This window comes from Conger conger, chromosome 15 (assembly GCF_963514075.1).
Source record: "Conger conger chromosome 15, fConCon1.1, whole genome shotgun sequence".
In the NCBI taxonomy this organism is placed as follows: domain Eukaryota; kingdom Metazoa; phylum Chordata; class Actinopteri; order Anguilliformes; family Congridae; genus Conger; species Conger conger.
In genome coordinates, this window is record NC_083774.1 from 31,924,235 (window position 1) to 31,951,871 (window position 27,637).

Consider the following 27,637-nt stretch of genomic DNA (forward strand, 5'->3'; position numbering starts at 1 on the left):
TACAGTTGGCCGTTTCCCATGAACATAAACTAGGAATTGTTTCCTTTTACACATGCCATGCATTTGGCAGATTGGCCAATCAGCGCGTAATCTGTGCGGCTAGTATCCAGGAAGTTCAGAGTGAAGGAAGGGGACGCTCAACTCAAAAAAGGTTTCTCTCATTTTTTCAGGATTATGGACTGGAATGAGGGACATATGGTAAGTTGGAAAGCATTTATTTTTCCAGTCCTTCTCCAAGAGAAAACTAAATACATTCCGCATAGTTTCCATAGGCGATTTAACCCAAAAAAACTGATTTGATTGTAATGGAACGTAGGCGCTATCATACAGTTAGCTAAAATAGCTCTCTAACGTTAGCTAGATAATATTAGTTTGCCAAATCTGTTTCTGGCAATAAGTTTTGAGGCGCTAGCGTTAGCAGGAAACGACCGTTCATAGCTAGCTGTGTTGCGGGCAACTAACATTTGATTTAACGGGTACTAATTTATCACTCGCTTGCTAGCTAGTATTAACTGGTGCCAATCTACACAGTGAGGCGGTAGCTAGCATTAATTCAGGCAGATATTTTCGCGGTTTTGTTTCCATTTTTGAGTTAGCCGAGAGGTGTTGTTATAGGTTGCCTTTGATGGCAGTAAGTTAGCTAGCTATCGATATATTAACCTTAAACTTAGGTGGTTTTATAGGTTAGCTGGTATTACTGTTATAATTTTTGTTCGCCGAATCTGTAGTTGGCTATAACGCTAAGACAACGAGCCAACTTCGGGGTTTGCTGTTATCAGATCAGAAAGGAAGCTAGCTGGAGAAACAGGTCAGGTGAGGTAGTCTACGTCCATCTCTTCCTCATTCAGCCAAACGATATGAGTGGTATGCGGACGACGTATAGCTAAACATTGTTAGCGCTAGCTGACACCCAGAAACGCTAGCTAATGTGATCTGGAAAGTTAATTCACTAACGTGAGCTAAATTGGTACGCATGATGAGTGTGTTTGAGAATGGAAGTTGGGTGTAACTGTTAAGCAGCTAAGCTAAGCAGGCTGCTTGCTTAATAGAACAATATTAGCTAACTTAATTTCTTTGCGACAAGATAACATAAAGCATTCGTGTTGTTAACGTGCCACAGGATTCGTAAATTGCTTGACCGATAAATGCCGTCATCAAATGTGTCCCCCCCCCTTTTGCCACTGCTCTGACTTGAGTATACTCGTTGTATACTGAGTAGTAGGCAAATGTGCTGATTCGGACATGGCCTTGGTGTCATTATAGCTAACGTTGTGAAGAATAAAACGATTCCATCCAACAACACATTACGCTGCCTATGATAAGGGTGTCCAATCTAATCAGAAAAGGCCCGCTAGTACAAACTCTTCTCACAATATTGCTACCATGCAGTGAGCATTCCTGTAATATTGTGTGAGAACATTTTGTTGTATCTGTGGTGGTTGTTGGTTATTGTTTCAGCCCAAACACCTGATTCAACTACTTAACTATTCATAAGTCTTCAATAAAGACCTTGATACACAGGTGTCATAGTGCTGGGCTAAAACAGACAATTTGCATGACACTCACCCTTTTTCAGATAAGAGTTTACACTCCTCCTCTATAACTTCGGTCTCTTGATGACATAACTTTTCAACTGCTTGACTAACACCACCAGTCAGTGCTGTTCAACGAGAAATGATATGGAAATTCCATAGCCTGCATCTTTTTCCACCTCACTTTCACAAGTTGTTATTCACACGGCGCATCAATGTAGGTCCTGTTTTACAAATGCTGCTGGAGGTGCCTTTCCTGTACATGTAATTATGGAAAATTGGTTTCTGATTGAAACGTTTACATTTGGTAGACTTTGTTTACATAGCGCTATAAAAGGAATCTGGTTGACCCAGTGCATCAACATCACTTGTTTAGACTTAGTGAACATCAATCTAAGATTAGAATCAACATCGACTTGTCTAAAGACCATTGGCTAATAAGTGCTACCAAAACGATTGGTGGCAACGTCATTTATAGCTAACTGCACCTGTTGGGAGAAGTGTGCCTAACTGCATGTATCGAATGTACCAAACACAATGGAGACTGACACTGTCCTTTGAATTGCTTTTAGAAGAGAACTTAAATAATGGTGAAGGAAGCACATACTGTACTACATGTTACATTTATGTTCCAATAGGGATCTTCTACTTCTGTTTGCCTAACTGTCACAGAATACATCTGTCTTCATTCATTTTCAGTCCTGTGGAGACATAACCCAGCACGGACACAGCCCATTCTTGGGCAATTGGCAAGCAAAATGTTGGCGAGCAAAAAAAAAAAAAAAAAAAAAAACAACTGGTTGTTGATGTTAAAGAGATAGTTCACTTGAGTTTTAGTGTATATTTTTGATTGGCTAAAGCAGTTTGTACAGGCATGTTATGTTTCCAAAGAGACCGTTTGTGGGAACGGATTTCGTAGCATTCACAAGTCAGCTTATGAGGTTTTAGCCAAAAATCACGGCATAACTTCTTTCCTTCTCAGTTGCCAAGTCGGGCAAGGTCTTCCCTCCCAAAGATGTAGTAGCAGCAGAGTTATGTCACTGCTTCCTTGAGTGCTGGTTGCAAGCAGCATGGAAGGTGGTGTATAGGCCTCATATTGTTATACAAGCTACTTTGCAGTGATTTTAAATTTATTTTTCTGTTGTATACCACCCCCTGATACTGCCATTGTAAAGTCAACAGGTCACCGGAAACTACAGTACCTACCCAAAATATAATTACTGCTCCCAAAATGGTCAATCTAAAACATGCACTGGCCCTGAAATAATATATATTTTTAAAAATCCAGAAAAGTGAACCATTTTCTTGGCCATGTCCATGTAAATTGACGGGTACCCCTGTGTTTTTTTTTTTTGACGTTGTTCTCTTTCTTCAAAATGGTCCGCCTCAGGGTCACATGGAGAACCACTGCCACAGCCACACAGGGCCGGGGAGCGGGCGCGGTCATAATCACGGTCACGGTCACGGGCACGGCCCGGGCGCGGTGATGCACGGGTTCAGGCCTGGCGTCCACGGGCCCTTCGGCCCCCGCACCGATGTGATCACGGACCCCACGCAGCAGCCGAAGAAGCACCCCCATGGAGTGGAGGACAGCAGCAGCTGGGACATCGTCAAGGCAACACAGTAAGATGTCAATTGCAAGTACTGGCTGTTTAGTACATAACTGAACTTTCTTTTTTTTCCTTTCTTTTTTTATTAACTTCTTTATTTTTTTTTTTTATTTTTTTTTTTTTTTCTCACAATTTGGTTGCCAGTTGTACTCCGTCTATACCAATTACCCGTGTTTTGTCGGATACACAAGTGGATCTAAAGATCCGGAACCTTCTCCGAGCCGTATGGTCTCCAGCCGCGAATGTGAGGCAGCAACAACTATTATGACGCTTATGCCACGTGAGCCGGCCAAACTCAGCCTTTAGCAGGACACCAGTCCTCAGTGTGTAACTGAACCGAACAGCAACAGCAAGGTTGGCTGCAGCGTAGCCCTGCTGCACCCATCTTAGCCTGTCGTGCCACCGCGGTTCTGTAACTGCACATTCAATGCAGTTGTACTTTGAGATAGTCATGGCTTTAGATTGGTGTATGTCAGTTTTTTCAGTTCATGGTTGTATGAAGGGCTCATATAGCCATAATAAATTTAATGGTTATGTGAGTGAGGGGCTATTGCCAACAGTTATTCAAAATCTGATCAATGAATATAATGTCTAATGAATATAATCTACCGCATTAAAGGTGCTCTCGTTGTCTTTCAGGTAGAACTTATCTGTTATGAAGGGCATTCATCTTTCAACAGTTAAAGATAAAATTAAAATCCTTTCCCAGTAATGCAATCAAATGTAGCTGGCTCAAGTTCCTTAAAACGATGCAGCATTATACCCTGTAATCCGCTCACTGTGGTTATATTTCCAGGTTTAGCTTTGCTTTTTAAGGCTCCTCTAGTTCAGTATCTCATTCAGCCTTGGCTAAAGTTTCTGCACTGGAAAGGACTTGGATTGTGCATTAAATACATTCCACGAGTTTAGCACTGGATTGGCTGCCTTCCACAGCTCTTTGGTGGAAACAGCTGTGTGTGGAGTGGCCTATTTAAAGGGGAACTCCATTTGCTTGTGTCCTGAAAACTTCAGAATCCTGGACCAATGCAAAGACTCTCTAAAACACAGGTGTCAAACTCCAGTCCTGGAGGACCCCAGTGTCTGCTGGTTTTCTGGTTGTTCCCGGCACCTGTGGTTCACTGAAGTCTTTAATTGGCTAAAGAATCCACACACCTTGTTCTCAAGGCCTTAATTGACAGCTGATTGAAAGGCAACCACAAAAACCTGCAGACTCTGCGGCCCCCTGGGAATTCAGTTTGACACCCCTGCTCTAGACTAACCAGATAATCAGCTCCAGTGTATGATTTCATACTTCCCTACTTCTTAAAGGCCAGTAAATGAAAGCACGAGTTTGGCCGTTTGAAATTCCTTGAATGTAAAATAGGACATGTATTGTTTGGGGGCATAAATGGCAATTGGCATAATGGCTTTTGGCTTTGAGACGGAAAGTCCTTCAATAGCCATAAAAAGTGTTTAAGGACAAAAAGCATTTCATTACTATACAGAAGTTGTTGCTATGGTTGGAACAAAAAGCAACACACATAGTGGTTGAGGAAGACTGTGTGGAGATAATGGAGTCCCTCTGCTTGCTTGTGGAAGGTTTGGAAGACTGGTCTAAGTCTGTGGGGAGTTAATGGAGTCACTCTGCTTGCTTGTGGAAGGTTTGGGAGACGGGTCTAAGTCTGTGGGGAGTTAATGGAGTCCCTCTGCTTGCTTGTGGAAGGTTCGGGAGACGGGTCTAAGTCTGTGGGGAGTTAATGGAGTCACTCTGCTTGCTTGTGGAAGGTTTGGGAGACGGGTCTAAGTCTGTGGGGAGTTAATGGAGTCCCTCTACTTGCTTGTGGAAGGTTTGGGGTTCTGGAGCGGTGTAAAGAGCTGGTGGAGGCCGGGTATGACGTCAGGCAGCCGGACAAAGAGAACGTGTCCGTACTCCACTGGGCTGCCATCAACAACCGCCTGGAGCTGGTCAAGTATGACACTCTCTACAAATACATACGCATCTGTGTGTTTGGCTCTTTGGCCTCAGATAAATTCGTTTTTTTTTTTTTATATATATATATAAAAATAATAAACAAAATTTAGTATATTGTTTTGATTGACTTAGATTTCCACAGAAATGACGACCTGTAGGTTTTACAATGGCTGGAATTGGGGCATTCACTGGTTTGTGAAAATACATTTCAAGTAACTTCAGCAGCTTGCAGCCTGTTCCGTTCTGTTTTATTTCTCAAGGCTGTTCATATGAACACATTCATTTTATTGTGTTTATTTTTAATTGAAGTGTTGTCAGGTAATATACACACTATGTCAGAATAGATGCCTGATATGCCAAACTAACATGAACAAGAAAGCAGCGTGTAGTAGTTTTTCATCAACTTATTTAGGGTATAGGATTGTCATCTGTTCGATGTCCACTCAACCACTCCAAATATATTTGGTCCTGAATGATAATGCCCGGCCTTTTTCACCGTGTTTTTATTCTAGGTATTATATTTCAAGAGGTGCGATTGTTGACCAGCTCGGTGGAGATCTGAACTCGACTCCTCTGCACTGGGCGGTGAGGTAAGCAGTCACAGCGCATACTAGGCAGCCCTGTTTACCGCAGAGCATCATGGGAATGGGCTTTAAGCGCGACCGTCTTCTCTCTTTTTGAGCGTGTTTTTCTCCTGTCAGGCAGGGACATCTCTCCGCTGTGATTCAGCTGCTGAGGTACGGTGCCGACCCCTCGCTGGCCGACGGAGAGGGCTTCTGCTGCCTCCACCTGGCCGTGCTGTTCCAGCACATGCCCATCGCCGCCTACCTCATGGCCAAGGGACAGGTGGGTCTACCATCCCATGCCCATAGTGGCCTACCTCATGGCCAAGGGACAGGTGGGTCTACCAGCCCATGCCCATAGTGGCCTACCTCATGGCCAAGGGACAGGTGGGTCTACCAGCACATGCCCATCGCCGCCTACCTCATGGCTAAAGGACAGGTGGGTCTACCATCCCATGCCCATAGTGGCCTACCTCATGGCCAAGGGACAGGTGGGTCTACCAGCCCATGCCCATAGTGGCCTACCTCATGGCTAAGGGACAGGTGGGTCTACCAGCCCATGCCCATAGTGGCCTACCTCATGGCCAAGGGACAGGTGGGTCTACCAGCCCATGCCCATAGTGGCCTACCTCATGGCCAAGGGACAGGTGGGTCTACCAGCCCATGCCCATAGTGGCCTACCTCATGGCTAAGGGACAGGTGGGTCTACCAGCCCATGCCCATAGTGGCCTACCTCATGGCTAAGGGACAGGTGGGTCTACCAGCCCATGCCCATAGTGGCCTACCTCATGGCTAAGGGACAGGTGGGTCTACCAGCCCATGCCCATAGCAGCCTACCTCATGGCTAAGGGACAGGTGGGTCTACCATCCCAGGCTAGCATAGTGGCCTACCTCATGGCCAAGGGACAGGTGGGTCTACCAGCCCATGCCCATAGTGGCCTACCTCATGGCTAAGGGACAGGTGGGTCTACCAGCCCATGCCCATAGTGGCCTACCTCATGGCTAAGGGACAGGTGGGTCTACCAGCCCATGCCCATAGTGGCCTACCTCATGGCTAAGGGACAGGTGGGTCTACCAGCCCATGCCCATAGTGGCCTACCTCATGGCCAAGGGACAGGTGGGTCTACCAGCCCATGCCCATAGCGGCCTACCTCATGGCTAAGGGACAGGTGGGTCTACCATCCCAGGCTAGCATAGTGGCCTACCTCATGGCCAAGGGACAGGTGGGTCTACCAGCCCATGCCCATAGCGGCCTACCTCATGGCTAAGGGACAGGTGGGTCTACCAGCCCATGCCCATAGTGGCCTACCTCATGGCCAAGGGACAGGTGGGTCTACCAGCCCATGCCCATAGCGGCCTACCTCATGGCTAAGGGACAGGTGGGTCTACCATCCCAGGCTAGCATAGTGGCCTACCTCATGGCCAAGGGACAGGTGGGTCTACCAGCCCATGCCCATAGTGGCCTACCTCATGGCCAAGGGACAGGTGGGTCTACCAGCCCATGCCCATAGCGGCCTACCTCATGGCTAAGGGACAGGTGGGTCTACCATCCCAGGCTAGCATAGTGGCCTACCTCATGGCCAAGGGACAGGTGGGTCTACCAGCCCATGCCCATAGCAGCCTACCTCATGGCCAAGGGACAGGTGGGTCTGGAAATTGCGTATTGTCTGTTTAAGTCCAGAAGGGTTTTCAGTGGTTTTTGGACTTGATACCAATTCGATCTTGGAATGTAAAGGACATTCCAAGATAAGTGCTTTACGTGAGAAGCTTTTCTCTGAATGCAAAAGGGATTAGGAAAGTGATATTCTTCAGACGTTTTCTCCTGCTCTTTCAGGAAGTTGACATTCCAGATCTAAATGGGCAGACCCCTTTGATGTTAGCGGCTCAGAAGATTATAGGGTAGGTACTCCTTTGCACAACGTTACCTGAAATGGTCTCCTACGGTGGCTATGAAGGGGGAACCACATGCTACATGCTGCAAATTCAGGAAACGTTGCAAAAACACAACACTCCAGAGCACACCTTATAGAGAACACCCGGGCAAGCTAACCACATGGATGGATGGTATTGCCAGCTATTAGGCTAAGTTGACTTCAGTTTTAAGAGTCAAATACAATTATTCAGATTTTATTGCATAGATATAGAATATACACCTAGTATTTCTGCCCGTTATTAGCTCACAATTCCAAAGTGGAGGGGGCTAGCTAATGTTACCTACGCTGAAACGGAAGGGATAAATTCTGGGCGAAGCTGACGTTAGCTAACTAATTGTGTGCTAACGTCAGGTCAAGGTAGTGTCACTTTGTGTATTAATTAGAATTTGGTGGCTAATAAAGGGCAGAGAATACTGACAATAAAATAGCAATAATTTGATTTGGGGGCCGCGGTGGCTCCCAGCCAAAGTAACGGACCTTGATACAGGCATCAGTTTGTTACAGTTGCTCACCGAGGACCGGGGTTCGATTCCCGGTCCTACCAAAAGCCGAGTTTGGCCGGCTCTCATGGAGTGGCATAATTGGCTCGCTGCTCCAAGGGAGGGACTCAGCTGGGACCAGTAGGGATCGGCGCGTGCATGCACCCGGTGCGCCTCGGAATTACGGTCGCGGGCTGTGAGACGAGACGACTTGAAGCAGGCGCGTTGTTCCCCCTCTGGGCCGTCGAAGGGATGTGGTCGTAAGCGGTGTATCCCCAGCTAACATTAACATACATTAGCTGGTAATACTATCTGTAACCCTAACGTTTGGGGGGAGGCTGTTCTACAAATCTCAGTCGAGGCAAAGGAATAATGAATTAATGTCCGAGGGAACACAAAAGGGGGAACTAAAACGTTTAAAAGGCAGAATACACACATAATCTACACATAAATGGAAATGTATATACTTACTAGTTCAATGTAAATAGTTCAGATATTACCAGTATCAAAAATGACAATTATTGAGATTAAAATAATGCACATATGGCTGATCCCAAGAACAACAAACGCATCCATGCATGTGGTAAGCTCGCCCGGGTGCTCTCTATTAGGGGTCCTCTGGAAATATGTCTGGTGTGTTGTGGCTCATTCCCGTTGAGCTGTGTGCTTTTTGCAGCGTTTCTGTATTTGCATGTGTTTTACAATTCAGAGCCACCGCAGTCTCCTCCTTTGAAACTTTCCCATATGAAACGGTGTGCTTTTCCCTCAGCAGAAGATTATTTTTTTAACAACACTGGTTTGCTTGCAGGCGGCACGGATGGTGCAGTGGGTAGCACTGCCGCCTCACAGCAAGGAGGTCCTGGGTTCGAATCCCCGTCGGCCGGGGCCTCTCTGTGCGGAGTTTGCATGTTCTCCCCGTGTCTGCGTGGGTTTCCTCCGGGTACTCCGGTTTCCTCCCACAGTCCAAAGACATGCAGGTTAGGCTGATTGGAGAGTCTAAATTGCCCGTAGGCATGAGTGTGTGAGTGAATGGTGTGTGTGCCCTGCGATGGACTGGCGACCTGTCCAGGGTGTATTCCTGCCTTTCGCCCAATGTATGCTGGGATAGGCTCCAGCCCCCCTGCGACCCTGATCGGGATAAGCGGGTTCAGATAATGGATGGATGGATGGTTTGCTTGCAGACCTGAGCCCACTAACTTCCTCATCAAGAGCAACGCCTCGGTGAACGCTGTGGACAAGGTGAACGGGCACTCCGCGCTCCACTGCGCGGTTCTGGCGGGAAACGTGGATGCAGCACACATCCTTCTGGAGGCCGGAGCCAGTGTGGACCTGCAGAACGCCAAGGTGATCTGGCCGAGTCCCCACGGCGGCCATTTTGGCCATTACTCGCAAGAGGAAGGCAGCTTATTTGCATAAAACAAGCTAACAAGTTAACAAGCTCATAGTGCCATCTTGCTTACTTACAATTCAAATAAAGTTGATAACTAATGAATGTACTGAAATAATTTGTTATACCCATTGATATGGCTCTGTGCATGGGCAGTTGTTAGCCCTTACTTTGTGCTGTCCGGCAATAGCAGAATCTTCACTCTTTCGAGAAGAACCCAGCTATGGACCAGGATGCAGAATGGGGTGAACTAAAGAGTGTCTGCTTAGTTTCTCCTCTTTCATGTCGCTGAAGAGCAGCCATTCTGGGAATCCCTTCTGTTGCGATTGTTGCCTTGTAACTGGGGAGCCTGTAGCGTAGTGGTTCAGGTACATGACTGGGACCCGCAAGGTCGGCGGTTCGATCCCCGATGTCGTCACAATAAGATCCACACAGCCGTCAGGCCCTTGAGCAAGGCCCTTAACCCTGCTCCAGGGGGGATTGTCTCCTGCTTAGTGAAATCAACTGGATGTCGCTCTGGAGAAGAGCGTTTCCCAAATGCCATTAATTTAATTTAATTTAATTTAATTTAATTTAATGCAAGAAATGCCCATGTCAGTGTGTGGTGGTTTTCTTGCTCCAGGGAGACTCGCCCACAGATCTGGCTCACCAGGTGCATAGCCCTCTGCTGATTCACATGATGAACCACGTCAAGCAGGAGAGGATCAAGTCCAACTCACCCTGCCTCAGGATAGTCAACAAACACAAGGTACTGTCCTGCTTTCTGTTTAACTGCTCTTCATGGTGTCATAGTATTGATGCTAAATGGAGCTGCTTTTAAAACCGAATGCTTAAGGCGCGCTTGTGAAAAGGACAGATATTCTGTCCTTGGTGCGGTGGCACACCAGCGAGGAGATCGTTTGCAGTCTCCGTAGTGTGGGGTTTGTTTGCAATTACATCCGGGCTCCAGGGAACTATTAACCTTGGAATAAAAGGGAGGTTGACGCTCCAAACTATTTTATGTTCAGAGGTTTTGCTAGAGAATTCCCATTTGCTGCATACTTTTGTTCATTTGAGAAACGGACCACAAATCATCTGACCTAGATTTCTAACGGCTTTTACAAAAGCAGTTTCAATTCGTTCTTTTTTGTAGAAACTGTGGTATTGTTAACACCGATTGTCTTTTTTAATGATGTCATTAGTAAAATCGCATTACGCAGTGCCCCTATAAAGGACGCCTCATTATTTGCTGGATTCTTTGCTATTATTATTAAGATACGTGTTGGCTGTTTTTAGCTGAGCATACTGCACATAGCCTACACATTACTTGCCTAGATGAATTTGCCCTGTATTGTCAGTTTTGCTTTGTTTTATTTGCCCCAGACAAGCATCATTGACCTGGCTGTGCATGGTATACTCGGAGGCCCTCCCATTCTTTGTTGAAAACAAAGTGTCCGGATTTTTGTGTCTCACGTATGATTGGGTCTACTCAACCTCTGCTCAGACTTTTGATTGTTGCCCTTGCTTCGTAATTTTTCAACAATGAGTAATTTATGCTACATGGTGTGCAGTTTAACGCTCAAGAAAAGTTGAAACGGGTTGGATTTAGATTTTTATAGAAAGAAAAGTCTAGTTTTGAGTTGCGAATAGGAAAATTCTCTCTGACTCTGATGTGCAATCCGTGGCTCAGTTGGGAAATGGGAAATGGGAAATGTTGGCGAATGTTACAATGTACAGTGATGGGAGCAAAGATTTGACACCATATACCCCAGTTTAACTTGAAGCATTTACAGGTTCTATTTGTGGCTCATTTTTAGATTTCTGTGTGAATTAACTGCACACTCTATTTTTGTGGCTAATATTTATTGCAATGATCTGTTTGCTTGCTTATCCTTTTTGCCCTTGTATTAGTGACATGTGGTCAACTACATTGAGTGAATAAATGAAACCATGTGAAGCATCTTGTCGGAAGATTCTTGTCTGCTTCTTCTGAACGCTGTGGTTTTTGCGTTTGTTTGGCCTTCAGAAGGGCGTGTGAATACTGTCACCGACACTGACGGGACTAGAGAAACCCCAACAGTTCTTTTAATAACCCATGTCAATTTCCATGTGTGAAAAACTTCAAATGTAGCCCTGGCATTCTGGTCTGTTATCAGCACAGTACAGTGCGCTGGCTTTTCCTTTCAACCCGTAATTGCAACGTCGTTGTGTCGTCCAGCAATGTCAGAAGTTGGACGCTGTTTACGTGTCTTGGCTTTTTGTTGAGAGCTCCATTGTAAGTGGTGGGATGATGAGAAGATTGTGTGTGTGTGTGTCTGTGGGTGGGTCCGTCTGTGTGTCTGTGTGTCTTTCTGTCGTGTGTGTGTGTGTATGTGTGTGTGTGTGTGCAGTTCCACCTGCAGCTGGCGTTCAGCACCGTGGTGATGTGGCTGATGGGTGCCATCGCGGACATGCGCTCCGAGTCTTGGCTGCTGAAGGGGATCCTCCTCGGCTGTGTGCTGGGCGCCATCAACCTCACCTCCCGGTGAGAGGCCAGTCCTGCCCACGCCCTGTCTGTGCTGGCCTGCCCCACGCCCTGTCTGTGCTGGCCTGCCCCACGCCCTGTCTGTGCTGGCCTGCCCCACGCCCTGCCTGTGCTGGCCTGCCTTACGCCCTGTCTGTGCTGGCCTGCCCCACGCCCTGTCTGTGCTGGCCTGCCCCACGCCCTGTCTGTGCTGGCCTGCCCCACGCCCTGTCTGTGCTGGCCTGCCTTACGCCCTGTCTGTGCTGGCCTGCCCCACGCCCTGTCTGCTGGCCTGCCCCACGCCCTGTCTGCTGGCCTGCCCCACGCCCTGTCTGTGCTGGCCTGCCCCACGCCCTGTCTTTGCTGGCCTGCCCCACGCCCTGTCTGCTGGCCTGCCCCACGCCCTGTCTGTGCTGGCCTGCCCCACGCCCTGTCTGTGCTGGCCTGCCTTACGCCCTGTCTGTGCTGGCCTGCCTTACGCCCTGTCTGTGCTGGCCTGCCTTACGCCCTGTCTGTGCTGGCCTGCCCCACGCCCTGTCTGTGCTGGCCTGCCCCACGCCCTGTCTGTGCTGGCCTGCCTTACGCCCTGTCTGTGCTGGCCTGCCTTACGCCCTGTCTGTGCTGGCATTACATTACATTACATTACATTACATGCATTTAGCAGACGCTCTTATCCAGAGCGACGTACAACGAAGTGCAGACCGAGTGTGTGAAGTGTGAAGAGGACCCTAGAGCAGCTAGAAGTACAATACTGGCCTGCCATACACCCATCCGTTTAGTGCTTTTAGCCCTTTGAGATCTGAGGTTACAATTCTGTGATGTTCGGTGGTTCGATCCCCGGTGTAGCCACAACAAGATCCGCACAGCCATGGGGCCCTTGAGCAAGGCCCTTAACCCCGCATTGCTCCAGGGGAGGATTGTCTCCTGCTTAGTTTAATCAACTGTACATCACTCTGGCTAAGAGCATCTGCCAAATGCCATTAATGTAATGTAAGGTAAATCGATTCTCTTTCACACAGAAGAAAATTAATCACACTGCTTTTCAAACCATGTATTGGCCTAACTCAGACTACTTCTTATTTTAATATGCAAACTGCTGAAATCCAGCATAACAGCATTGAAAAATGTTGGAATAGGTGTGCATAACTGAATAAATCGTGTGTCTGTGTGTGTCTGTGGGTCTGTGTGTGTCTGTGTGTCTGTGTGTGTGTGTGTGTGTGTGTGTGTGTGTGTGTGTGTCTGTGTGTCTGTGTGTCTGTGTGTCTGTGTGTGTGTGTGTGTGTGTGTGTGTGTGTGTGTGTGTGTGTCTGTGTGTCTTCAGGCAGCTGGTTGGACCCTCGATGCGGGAACTCGTCCCTGCCGCCTCCCTCATTGCCTCCCTGCTCTGGATTGTGGTCACATGGTGCCTGTGGTTCCTCCCTCATATCCTTCAGCAGCCTCTGCAGTCCCTGACGGATTTCACTTCATATCCACTCTTTTTCCCGTCGGCCATATTCTGTGCTGTGGAACCTCGGCTGGTTTGCATTCTCTTTTTACACAGCCAATCAGCCGCAGTCTTGTGCACTATTACTATGGAAATGACCGCAGCAGGGGTATGGTAATTGAATTCCCTTCATGCATGACTGGCGAGTTTCCCTTCCTGTCCAGGGCAGTCGCACTTTGGAGCGGACTCTCAGTATATGAACACAGCTTTTTTCAAATGAACCCTTTTACAGAAAAATAATTATATTACTGTACAGGCCTTCTGTAACTCAGTGGTTATATCCCCATCCTTACAGTACAGACCTTCTGTAACTCAGTGGTTATATCCCCATCCTTACAGTACAGACCTTCTGTAACTCAGTGGTTATATCCCCATCCTTACAGTACAGACCTTCTGTAACTCAGTGGTTATATCTCCATCCTTACAGTACAGACCTTCTGTAACTCAGTGGTTATATCCCCATCCTTACAGTACAGATCTTCTGTAACTCAGTGGTTATATCCCCATCCTTACAGTACAGACCTTCTGTAACTCAGTGGTTATATGTCCATCCTTACAGTACAGACCTTCTGTAACTCAGTGGTTATATCCCAATCCTTACAGTACAGACCTTCTGTAACTCAGTGGTTATATCCTCATCCTTACAGTACAGACCTTCTGTAACTCAGTGTTTATATCCCCATCCTTACAGTACAGACCTTCTGTAACTCAGTGGTTATATTCCCATCCTTACTGTAGAGAGCTTCTTTAACTCAGTGGTTATATCCCCATCCTTACAGTACAGAGCTCCTTTAACTCAGTGGTTATATCCCCATCCTTACAGTACAGACCTTCTGTAACTCAGTGGTTATATTCCCATCCTTACTGTAGAGAGCTTCTTTAACTCAGTGGTTATATCCCCATCCTTACAGTACAGAGCTCCTTTAACTCAGTGGTTATATCCCCATCCTTACAGTACAGAGCTCCTTTAACTCAGTGGTTATATATCCCCACCCTTACAGTACAGACCTTCTGTAACTCAGTGGTTATATTCCCATCCTTACGGTAGAGAGCTTCTTTAACTCAGTGGTTATATCCCCATCCTTACAGTACAGAGCTCCTTTAACTCAGTGGTTATATCCTCATCCTTACAGTACAGACCTTCTGTAACTCAGTGGTTATATCCCCATCCTTACAGTACAGACCTTCTGTAACTCAGTGGTTATATTCCCATCCTTACTGTAGAGAGCTTCTTTAACTCAGTGGTTATATCCCCATCCTTACAGTACAGAGCTCCTTTAACTCAGTGGTTATATATCCCCACCCTTACAGTACAGACCTTCTGTAACTCAGTGGTTATATTCCCATCCTTACTGTAGAGAGCTTCTTTAACTCAGTGGTTATATATCCCCACCCTTACAGTACAGACCTTCTGTAACTCAGTGGTTATATTCCCATCCTTACTGTAGAGAGCTCCTTTAACTCAGTGGTTATATATCCCCACCCTTACAGTACAGACCTTCTGTAACTCAGTGGTTATATATCCCCACCCTTACAGTACAGACCTTCTGTAACTCAGTGGTTATATATCCCCATCCTTACAGTACAGACCTTCTGTAACTCAGTGGTTATATTCCCATCCTTACTGTAGAGAGCTTCTTTAACTCAGTGGTTATATCCCCATCCTTACAGTACAGAGCTCCTTTAACTCAGTGGTTATATCCCCATCCTTACAGTACAGAGCTCCTTTAACTCAGTGGTTATATATCCCCACCCTTACAGTACAGACCTTCTGTAACTCAGTGGTTATATTCCCATCCTTACGGTAGAGAGCTTCTTTAACTCAGTGGTTATATCCCCATCCTTACAGTACAGAGCTCCTTTAACTCAGTGGTTATATCCTCATCCTTACAGTACAGACCTTCTGTAACTCAGTGGTTATATCCCCATCCTTACAGTACAGACCTTCTGTAACTCAGTGGTTATATTCCCATCCTTACTGTAGAGAGCTTCTTTAACTCAGTGGTTATATCCCCATCCTTACAGTACAGAGCTCCTTTAACTCAGTGGTTATATATCCCCACCCTTACAGTACAGACCTTCTGTAACTCAGTGGTTATATTCCCATCCTTACTGTAGAGAGCTTCTTTAACTCAGTGGTTATATATCCCCACCCTTACAGTACAGACCTTCTGTAACTCAGTGGTTATATTCCCATCCTTACTGTAGAGAGCTCCTTTAACTCAGTGGTTATATATCCCCACCCTTACAGTACAGACCTTCTGTAACTCAGTGGTTATATATCCCCACCCTTACAGTACAGACCTTCTGTAACTCAGTGGTTATATATCCCCACCCTTACAGTACAGACCTTCTGTAACTCAGTGGTTATATATCCCCACCCTTACAGTACAGCGCTTCTTTAACTCAGTGGTTATATATCCCCACCCTTACAGTACAGACCTTCTGTAACTCAGTGGTTATATATCCCCACCCTTACAGTACAGTCTTTCTGTAACTCAGTGGTTATATTCCCATCCTTACTGTAGAGAGCTTCTTTAACTCAGTGGTTATATCCCCATCCTTACAGTACAGAGCTCCTTTAACTCAGTGGTTATATATCCCCACCCTTACAGTACAGACCTTCTGTAACTCAGCGGTTATATTCCCATCCTTACTGTAGAGAGCTTCTTTAACTCAGTGGTTATATATCCCCATCCTTACAGTACAGAGCTCCTTTAACTCAGTGGTTGTATATCTCCACCCTTACAGTACAGAGCTTCTTTAACTCAGTGGTTATATATCTCCGCTCTTACAGTACAGAGCTTCTTTAACTCAGTGGTTATATCTCTACCCTTACAGTACAGAGCTTCTTTAACTCAGGTTTCACATATCCCCAGCTTTACAGTACAGGTCCTCTTTACCCTCAACGCCGTTGGTCTGGTGTACTACTACTTCAGGAGCTGGAGGACAGACCCCGGCTACATCAGGGCTACTGAAGAGGAGAAGAAAAAGGTAATTGTGTGTGCATCACCATCACTGGCTTTGCCCATGTGTATTAAAGGTTGACACTTGAACTCAAATTTTGTAAAGGTCTCAGAAGAAGTCAGGATTTAAGAAAATAGCACAAATGTAACTTTATAAGGTGCCGGTTAAAATCTGTGCGACGTGAGTAAAGCAAAATATTGTGAGATGCAAGATTCCGTTAACGTTAGTTACTTCAAGTTGTTGCTTACTTCATAACCAATGTAATGCCAGAGATATTGACGCTAATAAAAATCGATTGTTTAATGTTTAAGTTGAGAAACATAGCGGGTAGACTGTCTTAATAGGAAGCTTCCGTGTGACCAAAACAGACACGGTAAAGCATAACCCTGTCCACTCAGAGCACTTTATTAGGAACATTTTTACTTTATTACACCTACTTATTCATGCGATTTATCTAATCAGCCAATTGTGTGGCAACAGTGCAATGCATACAATCATGTAGATACGGATCAGGAGCTTCAGTTAATGTTCACATCAACCATCAGAATTGGGAAAAAATGTGACCTAAGTGACTTTGACCGTGGAATGATTATTGGTGGCAGACAGGGTGGTTTGAGTATCTTAGAAACTGCTGATCTCCTGGGATTTTCACGCACACTAATCTCTAGAGTGTGCAAAGAAATCCAGTGAGCAGCAGTTCTGCATGCAGAAATGCCTTGTTATTGAGAGACGTCAGAGGAGAATAGCCAGACTGGTTAAAGCTGACAGGAAGTCAGCTTTAAATAAATAAACACACATTACAACAGTGGCATGCAGGAGAGCATGAGCTAAGAGCACTAAGATGAAGCTGAGAGATGCTGAGAGGTGCTGAGAGGTGCTGAGAGGTGCTGAGAGGTGCTGAGAGGTGCTGAGAGGTGCTGAGAGGTGCTGAGCGGTGCTGAGAGGTGCTGATTGGTGCTGATTGGTGCTGAGAGGTGCTGATTGGTGCTGAGAGGTGCTGAGAGGTGCTGATTGGTGCTGAGAGGTGCTGAGAGGTGCTGATTGGTGCTGAGAGGTGCTGAGAGGTGCTGAGAGGTGCTGATTGGTGCTGAGAGGTACTGAGAGGTGCTGAGAGGTGCTGAGAGGTGCTGATTGGTGCTGATTGGTGCTGAGAGGTGCTGAGAGGTGCTGATTGGTGCTGAGAGGTGCTGAGAGGTGCTGATTGGTGCTGAGAGGTGCTGAGAGGTGCTGAGAGGTGCTGAGCGGTGCTGAGAGGTGCTGATTGGTGCTGAGAGGTGCTGAGAGGTGCTGATTGGTGCTGAGAGGTGCTGAGAGGTGCTGAGAGGTGCTGATTGGTGCTGAGAGGTGCTGAGAGGTGCTGATTAGTGCTGAGAGGTACTGAGAGGTGCTGAGAGGTGCTGAGCGGTGCTGAGCGGTGCTGAGAGGTGCTGAGAGGTGCGAGGGCCTGTTCTCCTGTCACTGACACGCTTGCCCCGCTCTGTCTGCAGAACGTGGTGTTGCTGGCGGAAGCTGGCTGCCTGGACCCCCGGATTTTCTGCACCTCTTGCATGGTAAGGGTTATGTGATATGAATTTGATGCTCATTTCTCAATTCAGTTACAGGCATACGTCACTCTTAACCGTTTGAGACAGGGCTGCCCAACCCTGTTCATGGGACTCTACAATCCTGTATTACAGGTTTTAATTTCTACCATCTTTTTCTCACCCTGTTCTACCAATTAGCAGTTCAGTGGTATCTCTAGCTGTTGAATGAGGTGTGCTTTGTTAGGGTTTGAGTGTGAACTTACTGGACAGTTGATCTCAAGGACCAGGGTTGAGCAGCCCTGTTTCAAGGTGTAAGATCATAAATATTTATTTTCGATAATTCATATATTGATAAAGTGGCTTCTTTCTCCATACTTTGGCCTTTCCATCACTTAGAGATGGTAGAGGTTAATCTTGGTCTCACCAAGTACATACAACGTTGTTCCAGGGCTTGTGTGGCTTATCGCTGTACTAGTTTGCTAATTGTAATCTTGCCAACCGATTCTTACTACTGATGAGTGATTTGCATGTTGTTTTATAGCCTCTATATTGCTTCTCTCTAAATCTTCAAACGGTTGATTGAGATACCTTCACCCCTGCCCTGTGGAGATTGTGATGTCACTGACTGATATTTTGGGGGTTTTCTTCACAGCTCTCACAATGTTTGTCATCAACTGCTGTTTTTTTCCTTGGTCGACTTGTTCGACGTCTGTTGCTCAGTACGCCAGTGGTTTCTTTCTTTTTCAGGACATTCCAAGCAGATGTACAAGCTATCTCCAATGCTTTTGCAATGGAACTGATTGATTTCCCTTCTTTTCTAAGCTTCAAAATGCATTGCTTTTCTTCCAAAGACGCCTCTCTGGTCTTCATGTTGGTTTATCTTTATTTTTACCACAAATGCAGTCTTTAGTACTCCAAGGCCCTTATGAGATCACATCATTGTGCACTATGTGACTCAGTAGGATGGTAATCTCTTAATTATAGAAGGAAGCAACATAGCATTTTATTTCTTTATAAAGCATTAATTGCTCAACTTCCTCTGTACCTGACCAGGCTTTTCTCAATTTAGTCATTATACCAGATCGCAAGATTGGATGACATTAGAGGCACCTAAAACCAGAACAAACCTGGGTAACACATATGCACCCTGTATATGGAATGAGTGCATATACACATATCACTGAACACTGAACACTGAACACTGAACTGAACACTGAAGCTAAATTGCTTTGTCTCTATTGAATCCTTCAAAGATATTCTGTTGAACATGATAACGGACAAGGCCAGGTGCACTTGCTTTGAGTGATGAATTGATCACTTTGCTCCTCATCTTGTGTTGTTTGTGCCTTGAACTAAAATTTCATATTTTATTTCTTTGTATATCTTCTATATTTGTGACAGTATCTGTGAATAAGTTTACCTTCTTTTTTTGTCAATTTTCCAACTGATTGACTCACACAAAGAGGGGAGTGGCAATTTATCCATGCTTTAGTAAATCAGATGGAATACTTAGGCTAGTTGGCCAAATTCACATTTGCATGGTTTAGATGACCTGTGCCCTGAGCGGTTGTCGGTGCGGGAGCGGTGACTCGTGTCTCTCCGTCTCGTGTTCTGTAGATGCGGAAGCCGATACGAGCCACCCACTGCTTCGACTGCGACTCCTGCATCGCCAAGCAGGACCACCACTCCGTGTGGATCAACGGCTGCGTAGGTATGTGTGCGCCGTTCAGCGTGAGCCGCGGAGGGCCTAAACCCCCCCACGAGAGCAGGCCTCGGGCAAACGTGGCGAGGACGCGCCCCCCGACGCTCGCTCTCTAACGGTATAGCTGGTATATATTTGTGGGCGACATGGCTCAGGCAGTAAGAGCAGTCGTCTGGCAGTCGGAGGGTTGCCGGTTCGATCCCCCGCTGTGTCGAAGTGTCCCTGAGCAAGACACCTAACCCCCAAATGCTCCTGACGAGCGGGTCGGGGACAGCCGATCACCGTCGCTGTGTGAGTGTGTGTATGAATGGGTGAATGGAGAAGCATCAATTGTACAGCGCTTTGGATAAAGGCGCTATATAAATGCCTGCCATTTGCCATTTACCATAGCTGTGGCTCAGGGCACGTTTTTCATATGAAGAGGAAGTATAAAAATAGGGGCCAAACTCTGTCCTGCAACCCCTGTGTCTGCTGGTTTTCATTCCAAATGGCAGTCCCAGAATTTTTACAAACCCAGCTGTTGATTTTTCTTAATTATGCTTTTCAAGATTGGAGGGATTATTGATGCTCTTAACCATACTCGGCAGACTGTGCCAAACATACGCATTGCCCTACGGACTGTGCCAAACACACACACTTTACCGAACGGACTGAGCCAAATGCACAAACACTAGCATACAGACTGTGCCAAACGCACACACACACAAACGCGCACTAGCCTACAGACTGTGCCATACACACTTGCATGTGCGCTCACACAATTTATGTTTGTGGTGGCGTTCTCGTTCCAGGGGCCAGAAACCACCGCTACTTTGTGATGTTCCTCTTCTGTGTCACGCTGTTGGGCGCCTTGACCTTCTACGGGAGCATCAGCTGTAAGTCCCTGCCTCACTCTGCCTCTGTCTCTCAGTGAGACACACAGCCACACTCTGCCTCTCAGTCTCAGTGAGACACACAGCCTCACTCTGTCTCTCAGTGAGAAACACAGCCTCACTCTGTCTCTCAGTGAGACACACAGCCTCACTCTGTCTCTCAGTGAGACACACAGCCTCACTCTGCCTCTGTCTCTCAGTGAGACACACAGCCTCACTCTGCCTCTCTGTCTCAGTGAGACACACAGCCTCACTCTGTCTCTCAGTGAGACACACAGCCTCACTCTGTCTCTCAGTGAGACACACAGCCTTACTCTGTCTCTGTCTCAGTGAGACACACAGCCTCACTCTGTCTCTGCCTCTCAGTGAGACACACAGCCTCACTGTCTCTGTCTCTCAATGAGACACACAGCCTCACTCTGTCTCTCTGTCTCAGTGAGACACACAGCCTCACTCTGTCTCTCTGCCTCTCAGTGAGACACACAGCCTCACTCTGTCTCTCTGTCTCAGTGAGACACACAGCCTCACTCTGTCTCTCTGTCTCAGTGAGACACACAGCCTCACTCTGTCTCTCAGTGAGACACACAGCCTCACTCTGCCTCTCAGTGAGACACACACCCTGTAGACCGATACCTGTAGAAAGCAGACTTTAACAGAGGTTCCCAAAAATGATCATTATGATTTGGTTATGAATGACTGAACAAATTGATGGAAATCAGGTTTTGAGAAAATCAGCTGAGGGTTGAGGGATGATTTGCAGCAGTAAACAAAGAAGTTTCATTTTTGGCGTTGAATGAATTGTAAAAACTAAAATTTACATATTCAAAGTGCAATCTTTGGTCAAAGTAACTGCCCTAGTTTGCAATAATAACCTAATTCTGGCAAAAACTCAAAACAAGCTATTTATGGCATGCTTATCTTAGTTTTGTGATGCGGGGTCCCTGACTTAGCTGTTTCTTTTCCCAGACTGGTCCAGTCTCTGCACGCTGAGCTACAGTGAGGACGGGGCGTGGGGCGTGCTGACCAAGCTGGTGGCGTGCTCTCCCTGGGTGCTCTACATATTCACCATGGCCTTCATGCACACGTCCTGGGCCTCCATCTCCCTGCTCATGCAGCTGTTCCAGGTAGGCCTGGCCTCTCTGTTCCCCGGGGGTGTTTGATGATGATGATGATGATGATGATGATGATGATGATGATGATGATGATGATGATGATGATGATGATGATGATGATGATGATGATGATAATGTTACAGTTGATTAAACTAAGCAGGGGACAATCCCCCTTGAGCTATGTGGGGTTAAGGGTCTTACTCAAGGGCCCAACAGCTGTGGGAATCTTATCGTGGCTACACCACGGCTTGAACCACCAAGCTTCCGGGCCCCAGTCAGGCACCTTAGCCACTAGGCTACAGGCTGCCCTGGATGGGCGCCTACACTGTTGTAGCCTCTTATATTATCGTAGCTGCTAGGCCTGCACGATGAATTGAGTCACGGGATTTTAATAAATTTTAACTTAATAAGAGTAAAGGCTGTTTAAGGCCCAAAATATATGCTACGCAAGTCAGTGAAGGCAAATGACGATGCCAGTCCTACGCATTGCAAATGCATGGTCCAGTTGTACATACTCAACAGGCATGCTTACAGTATGTCCCTGTGGTGTTAATAAACCCCAGGATTTTGGTTTCACCATGTAGAAATTACATCTGTGTTTATACATAATCCCCCTCATTTCAGGGCACCATAATGTTTGGGACACATGGCTTCACAGGTGTTTGTAATTGCTCAGGTGTGTTTAATTGCCTCTTTAATACAGTTATGAGAGCTCTCAGCACCTAGTCTTTCCTCTTGTCTTTTGATCACCTTTTATTATTGCTGTTTATCAACATGAGGACCAAAGGTGTGCCAATGAAAGTGAAAGAAGCCGTTATAAGACTGAGAAACCAGAATAAAACCGTTTGAGGCATCCTTAGGCTTACCAACATCAACTGTTTGGAACATAATTAAGAAGAAAGAGTGCACTGGTGAGCTTACTAATCGGAAAGGGACCAAGGAATACCTGTCCTCAAACGCCTGTCTGACAGATCAGAAACATTTGCGATTTGCAAATAACCACTGTCCGCAGAACACTTTATGAACAGAAATATAGAGGCTACACTGCAAGATGCAAGCCGCTGGTTAGCCGCTAAAACTGGATGGCCAGGTTACAGTTTGCGAAGAAGTACTTAAAAGAGCTAGCACAGTTCTGGAAAAAGGTCTTGTGTACAGATGAGACAAAGATGAACTTGTATCAGAGTGATGGCAAGGGCAAAGTATGGAGGAGAGAAGGACCTGCCCAAGATCCAAAGCATACCACCTCATCTGTGAAACACTGCTGTGGGGGTGTTATGGCCTGGGCATGTATGGCTGCCGAAGGTACTGGCTCACTTATCTTCATTGATGATATAACTGCTGATGGTAGTTGCAAAAATGAATTTTAAGTTATAGACATGTCCTATCTGCTTAAGTTCAAGTGAAAGCCTCAAAACTCATTGGCCGGCGGTTCATTCTACAGCAGGACGATGATCCCGAACATACTGCTAAAGCAACAAAGGAGTTTTTCAAAGCTTAAAAAAGGGTAAATTCTTGAGTGGCCAAGTCAATCACCCGATCTGAACCAAATTGAGAATGCCTTTCATATGCCGAAGAGAAAACTTAAGGGGACAAGCCCCCGAAACAAGAACAAGAAGCTTGAGCTAAAGATGGCTGCAATACAGGCCTGGCAGCGCATCACCAGAGAAGACACCCAGCACCTGCTGATTTCCATGAATTGCATACTTCAAGCTGTCATTGCATGCAAAGGATATGCAACAAAATACTAAACATGACTGCATTCATTTACATAACGTCGCTGTGTCCCGAACATTATGGTGCCCTGAAAGGAGGGGGGACTATGTATATACACTGTAATGGCATTCTGATATTGTCATTTTAACTGAGTGTACATGATGGGCCCCACTGAAAAAGAGATGTGGGGGTGCAATAATTTGGATACACTATGAAATGTACTTGCAGTGAAATTGCATTGCAGCTTGCAATCCGACCTGGGTCAAATTAGTTATTGGTTTGGATTCAAGTAATTAATGCCTTACTGAGCTTGTCTGGTGTATTGGTCCTCTATGCTGGTTCAACTGGACCAGGCAAGATCAATCAAGCACAGAAAAGTATTTGAATATGTGGTAACACTTTCTTTGCAGGGTCCTATATAAGAGCTATATTACTCATTCATAAGCACAACATAAGCGTTCATAAGTGCTTATGTCAATTACCTCAAATAGGCATATAGTGTGTTATGCCAATATTGATAACATACATAGTGGCATTTCACTTGATGTGTCATGGTAATGTCACTTGCTGCATCAGTGTTGACATGGCTAACACCATATGCCTATTTCTGGTGGTTGAGATAATTGCTTATGTAGTGCTTATGAGTTCTATAGCTCTTGGACCCTTCAAAGAAAGTATATATTGACCATTATGTTTTCCAGGAAGATAATTACCAAACTTGGATCAAATACGTACAGATGGTGGAATTAGCATTTTTTTAAAGATTGGTTCCAATGGTTCCAGTGGACCAAGCTTAGTAAAGCACAGAAAAGTATTTGATTTGAATCCATACCAGAGGCGTGTTCAAGACAGCAAACTTATGTTTGCAGCAAACCGTTACTGTTGACAGATTTTAAATGTACATTCCATTTAGTTCTCCACCAACGCATTTTGAGTACAAATGGATGCGACTTAAATTTAACCATGCCAGCTAGCTGATTCTTTCCTTATCTGTGATTTATTTTTTAAGGTCAGAACAAATATCACATTGATTAAAGTTTATTATAACTTTTGTTCTTTCCTCGTCTTCCCCGTCAGCAGCCATTTCTGTTCGCGTTGCACTACCTTTTCAAATTGTTAGCTAACATTTGTGACCAACAGAAAAAAGTTTGAATATGTTTGCGAACGTTTGCTAATGATCTTGAACGCACCTCGGGTCTGGTACTAACATACAATACATTGTATTGCAGTATGTTAACTTTCCTTACAGGTTGACTTTTGGGATTGTTGGAATGACTAGCTGCCAGGGAGGGAGACTGTTGGAGCAGTGCTGTGTGATGATTTCCAGAACGTTTTACTCTCGGAATTTTGTTTTTCTCAGATTTCCGTCTTTGGGTTGACGACGTCTGAGAGGATTAACCTCTTGCAGAGAAGGAGAAGATACCAACAATCCTTTTCCCTCAGAGAAAATCCTTACAAGTAAGGGCCGTTATTTCTGGACAATCGGGAAGATCCTTATAAGCATGGGCCCTTATTTCTGTCTCTCTTTTGCCCATCAAACATCCCTCCTCACTTTTGAGGATCTTGCTTGATATTGTTATTGATATTGGATTTTTATTATCTTCAACTTTGCTCCTGAGGTTTCCTGAACTCTGTAATGAGTGCTGTTAGATTTGTCACTGTAAAAATGTAAATGGATCAAAATTGGGCTTTACACAGGAGAATATGACGACTTATCCAAATCAGTGAAGTCATTCCTTGCAGATGCTAGCTCCACCCATTAGATGTGTCATTAGATGCCTGCTACATGACCATTCTATATCGGAAGTGTCCATTGGAAAGGACCTTTCGCGCGTCCAAAACCTTTGAGCAAACCAATAACACGGCCAACGATTGGTGCAAAACAGTTACTGGTTTTGCGTGGGCTAAAAGCTTTTTGCACGTGCTGGAGATGTTAATGAATCAGGACCTAAGTGATTTTCCTCCTCTGGCAGTTTGGGGATTGCGCGGAACGTGGTGAACTTCTTCCAGCTGCGGTGCTGTGGGCTGCTGAAGCCGGCCGTGGTGGACTGGACCCAGCAGCACTCCTCTGCCCTCAACCTGTCCGCCGGAGAGCCCTTCCACACGGTCTGACCCGCCCAAACGCCCTCCTTCACCCGCACTCGGAGAGCTGGTCCTCCTGTGAATCCCGGCTGAATGGCATGTTTTACTTCTTAAAAAAAAAAAAAAAAAAAAAAGAAATATTATAATAATAAACAAATACAAAATTCCACTATTATTGAGCTGCTGCCGCCAAAAGAAAATAACAACTTGGGACTTGTTTCTTTTTGCACAAGCAATTGCCTTGTACCAGAATATGTCAAGTGAAAGATCTAGATAGCCATGGTGATGTAAGTTCTGAATGTCCCTTGTCACGGTTTATTAAGTTATGTGTAAAGTTTAGAGAACATTGTTTTATATATAGCTCTATTTTCCTAAGGAATGTTTTCTTTTTTTTCTTCGTTTTTATGCCTTATGAGGTAAGGGAACAATTACATACAAAGTGAATATGATATTTGAGTTTTTTTAAGGTTATCGGTGAATGTTTTATATGAGGTGACGTGTGCATACATACGTGATGATAACGTGCACATAACTATAGCATTGCTATAAAGCGTATGTTTCGGCCGTAATGCCGAGCTGAAGTCCTTTTTAGGTGACCAGCTTTTATTTATTGCCTGCTTTTCATTGGGACAGCAACATTATGTCTTCTCATTACATTGGTACATTACATATGACACTCTCAGTACCTAATGAGGCTTCTTAAGTGTCTATATCTACAAGACTCAAAGTATGGGTTCTACGTATCACAATGTATCTGCCAGCTTCAAAGGAAAAATTGAAAAGCCATAATATATTATGCCAGGTCTAATGCTCCGTGATAAATAATTCTCCGGTGATTTTTTTTTGGGAGGTTTCAGGGAATATGCATCAGTAAGCAGTCCTTTAATACTTCTGGAAAACCTCCATCTCAGTTTGGAAATTATTGGTTTTGTGTGAAAAAAAAAAATTCTTATTACACTCCCATGGTTTTTGTACTTTTTAATTAGAAAATGATTACGCCTGTTCTGTCAGCTTTGACACGTTAAGTAATGGCTTCAGATTAATACAAATGTATTTGTTAATTGGTGCTGTCGTGATCATTTTAATTATGCAAGCATATTTATGACAACTGATTGAGTCTGATTAATAATTAATTAAATCGGTCTTCGCCATGAATGTGGCTTTCCCAAAGTGCCTATTGAGATTTTGACACATGAAGGGTGACTATTGTTATTCTTTTCGTGCAGAACATATAAACTCACGAGCACTTTATTAGGAACATTTTTACGTTATTACACCTACTTATTCATGCGATTATCTAATCAGCCAATTGTGTGGAAGCAGTGCAATGCACACAATCATGTACATACGGGTCAGGAGCGTCAGTTAATCAACCATCAGAATGGGGAAAAATGTGATCTAAGTGACTTGGACTGTGGAATGATTGTTAGAGGCAGACAGGGTGGTTTGAGTATCTCAGAAACTTCTGATCTCCAAAAAGTGACGCGGCACCACACATCAAAGTCTAATAAATACCTAATAAAGTGCTCACTGAGTATACCTGTTCGACATATTTTAGTTCATGACATATTTGGTCTAACCCTTTGAAAGAGTTGTTTTTTTGCAATGTATTTTTTTTATTTATTTTTTATTGTATTTTTCTATCAGCATTCACTTAAGAACATTGTAATCCCATGTTTGTGATCTGGCACTTTAAGGCGATTAAGCATGCTGGAACTGTTGCTGTTGTTGCAGTCCTGTTTCATAACTTTCCTTTGTCCTTATTTTCGATAAACGTGGCCTCAATGTATAAAATTTATCTTATAAACAACTAAAGCTCTGACTCTTATGTTATGGGGCCTGGAACAGAGGTTGGCAATGAGAGTCCAATCTTTTTTCTGGATTTCATGCTAACTTCTGGTCTTACACATGTAATTAAGCAGTACAGCACAATATAAAAACAATCAATTCATGACACAATGCTATCTATTTTGTAATATTATTCGTAACTGTTTGTGAGCGGAGTGATACTCTTCACAGGCTGTTTGATTAACCGTGACTCTTATCAGATTTACTGTCACTGTCGAATGTGGCCTTGGTGTGGACTGCCACTTAGCCCATTTAGCCGGGGTGACTGTTGGCAATGATAACCTGCTCACACACCGGCCCACCCCTGACCTACGTCTCCCAAGAAGAGCGTCAAAGGAACATCTTCATTTCAACATCACGAATGAAGAACCAACTGCTTTATTTTTCCAGAAACTGA

At 45.2% G+C, this 27,637-nt stretch overlaps 1 protein-coding gene across 2 annotated transcripts; it reads left to right on the forward strand.

The window, feature by feature from the left end:
* On the forward strand, positions 1 to 27,207 carry zdhhc13 (zinc finger DHHC-type palmitoyltransferase 13). 2 transcript variants are annotated; one of them, XM_061222165.1, is made up of 17 exons: positions 1 to 198; positions 2,923 to 3,155; positions 4,969 to 5,091; positions 5,606 to 5,683; positions 5,795 to 5,939; positions 7,491 to 7,555; positions 9,251 to 9,413; positions 10,079 to 10,204; positions 11,826 to 11,959; positions 13,260 to 13,359; positions 16,290 to 16,415; positions 17,876 to 17,938; positions 19,529 to 19,622; positions 20,405 to 20,488; positions 21,452 to 21,609; positions 24,671 to 24,768; positions 25,284 to 27,207. In XM_061222165.1, the coding sequence occupies exons 1-17, from the start codon at positions 175 to 177 to the stop codon at positions 25,420 to 25,422; spliced, it is 1,953 nt and encodes a 650-aa protein (XP_061078149.1). In that variant the 5' UTR covers positions 1 to 174; the 3' UTR covers positions 25,423 to 27,207. The 2 variants fall into 2 exon arrangements, with proteins under 2 accessions (XP_061078149.1, XP_061078150.1); XM_061222166.1 differs by lacking the exon at positions 1 to 198 and adding an exon at positions 781 to 813.
* The last annotated feature ends 430 nt before the right edge of the window (positions 27,208 to 27,637 follow it).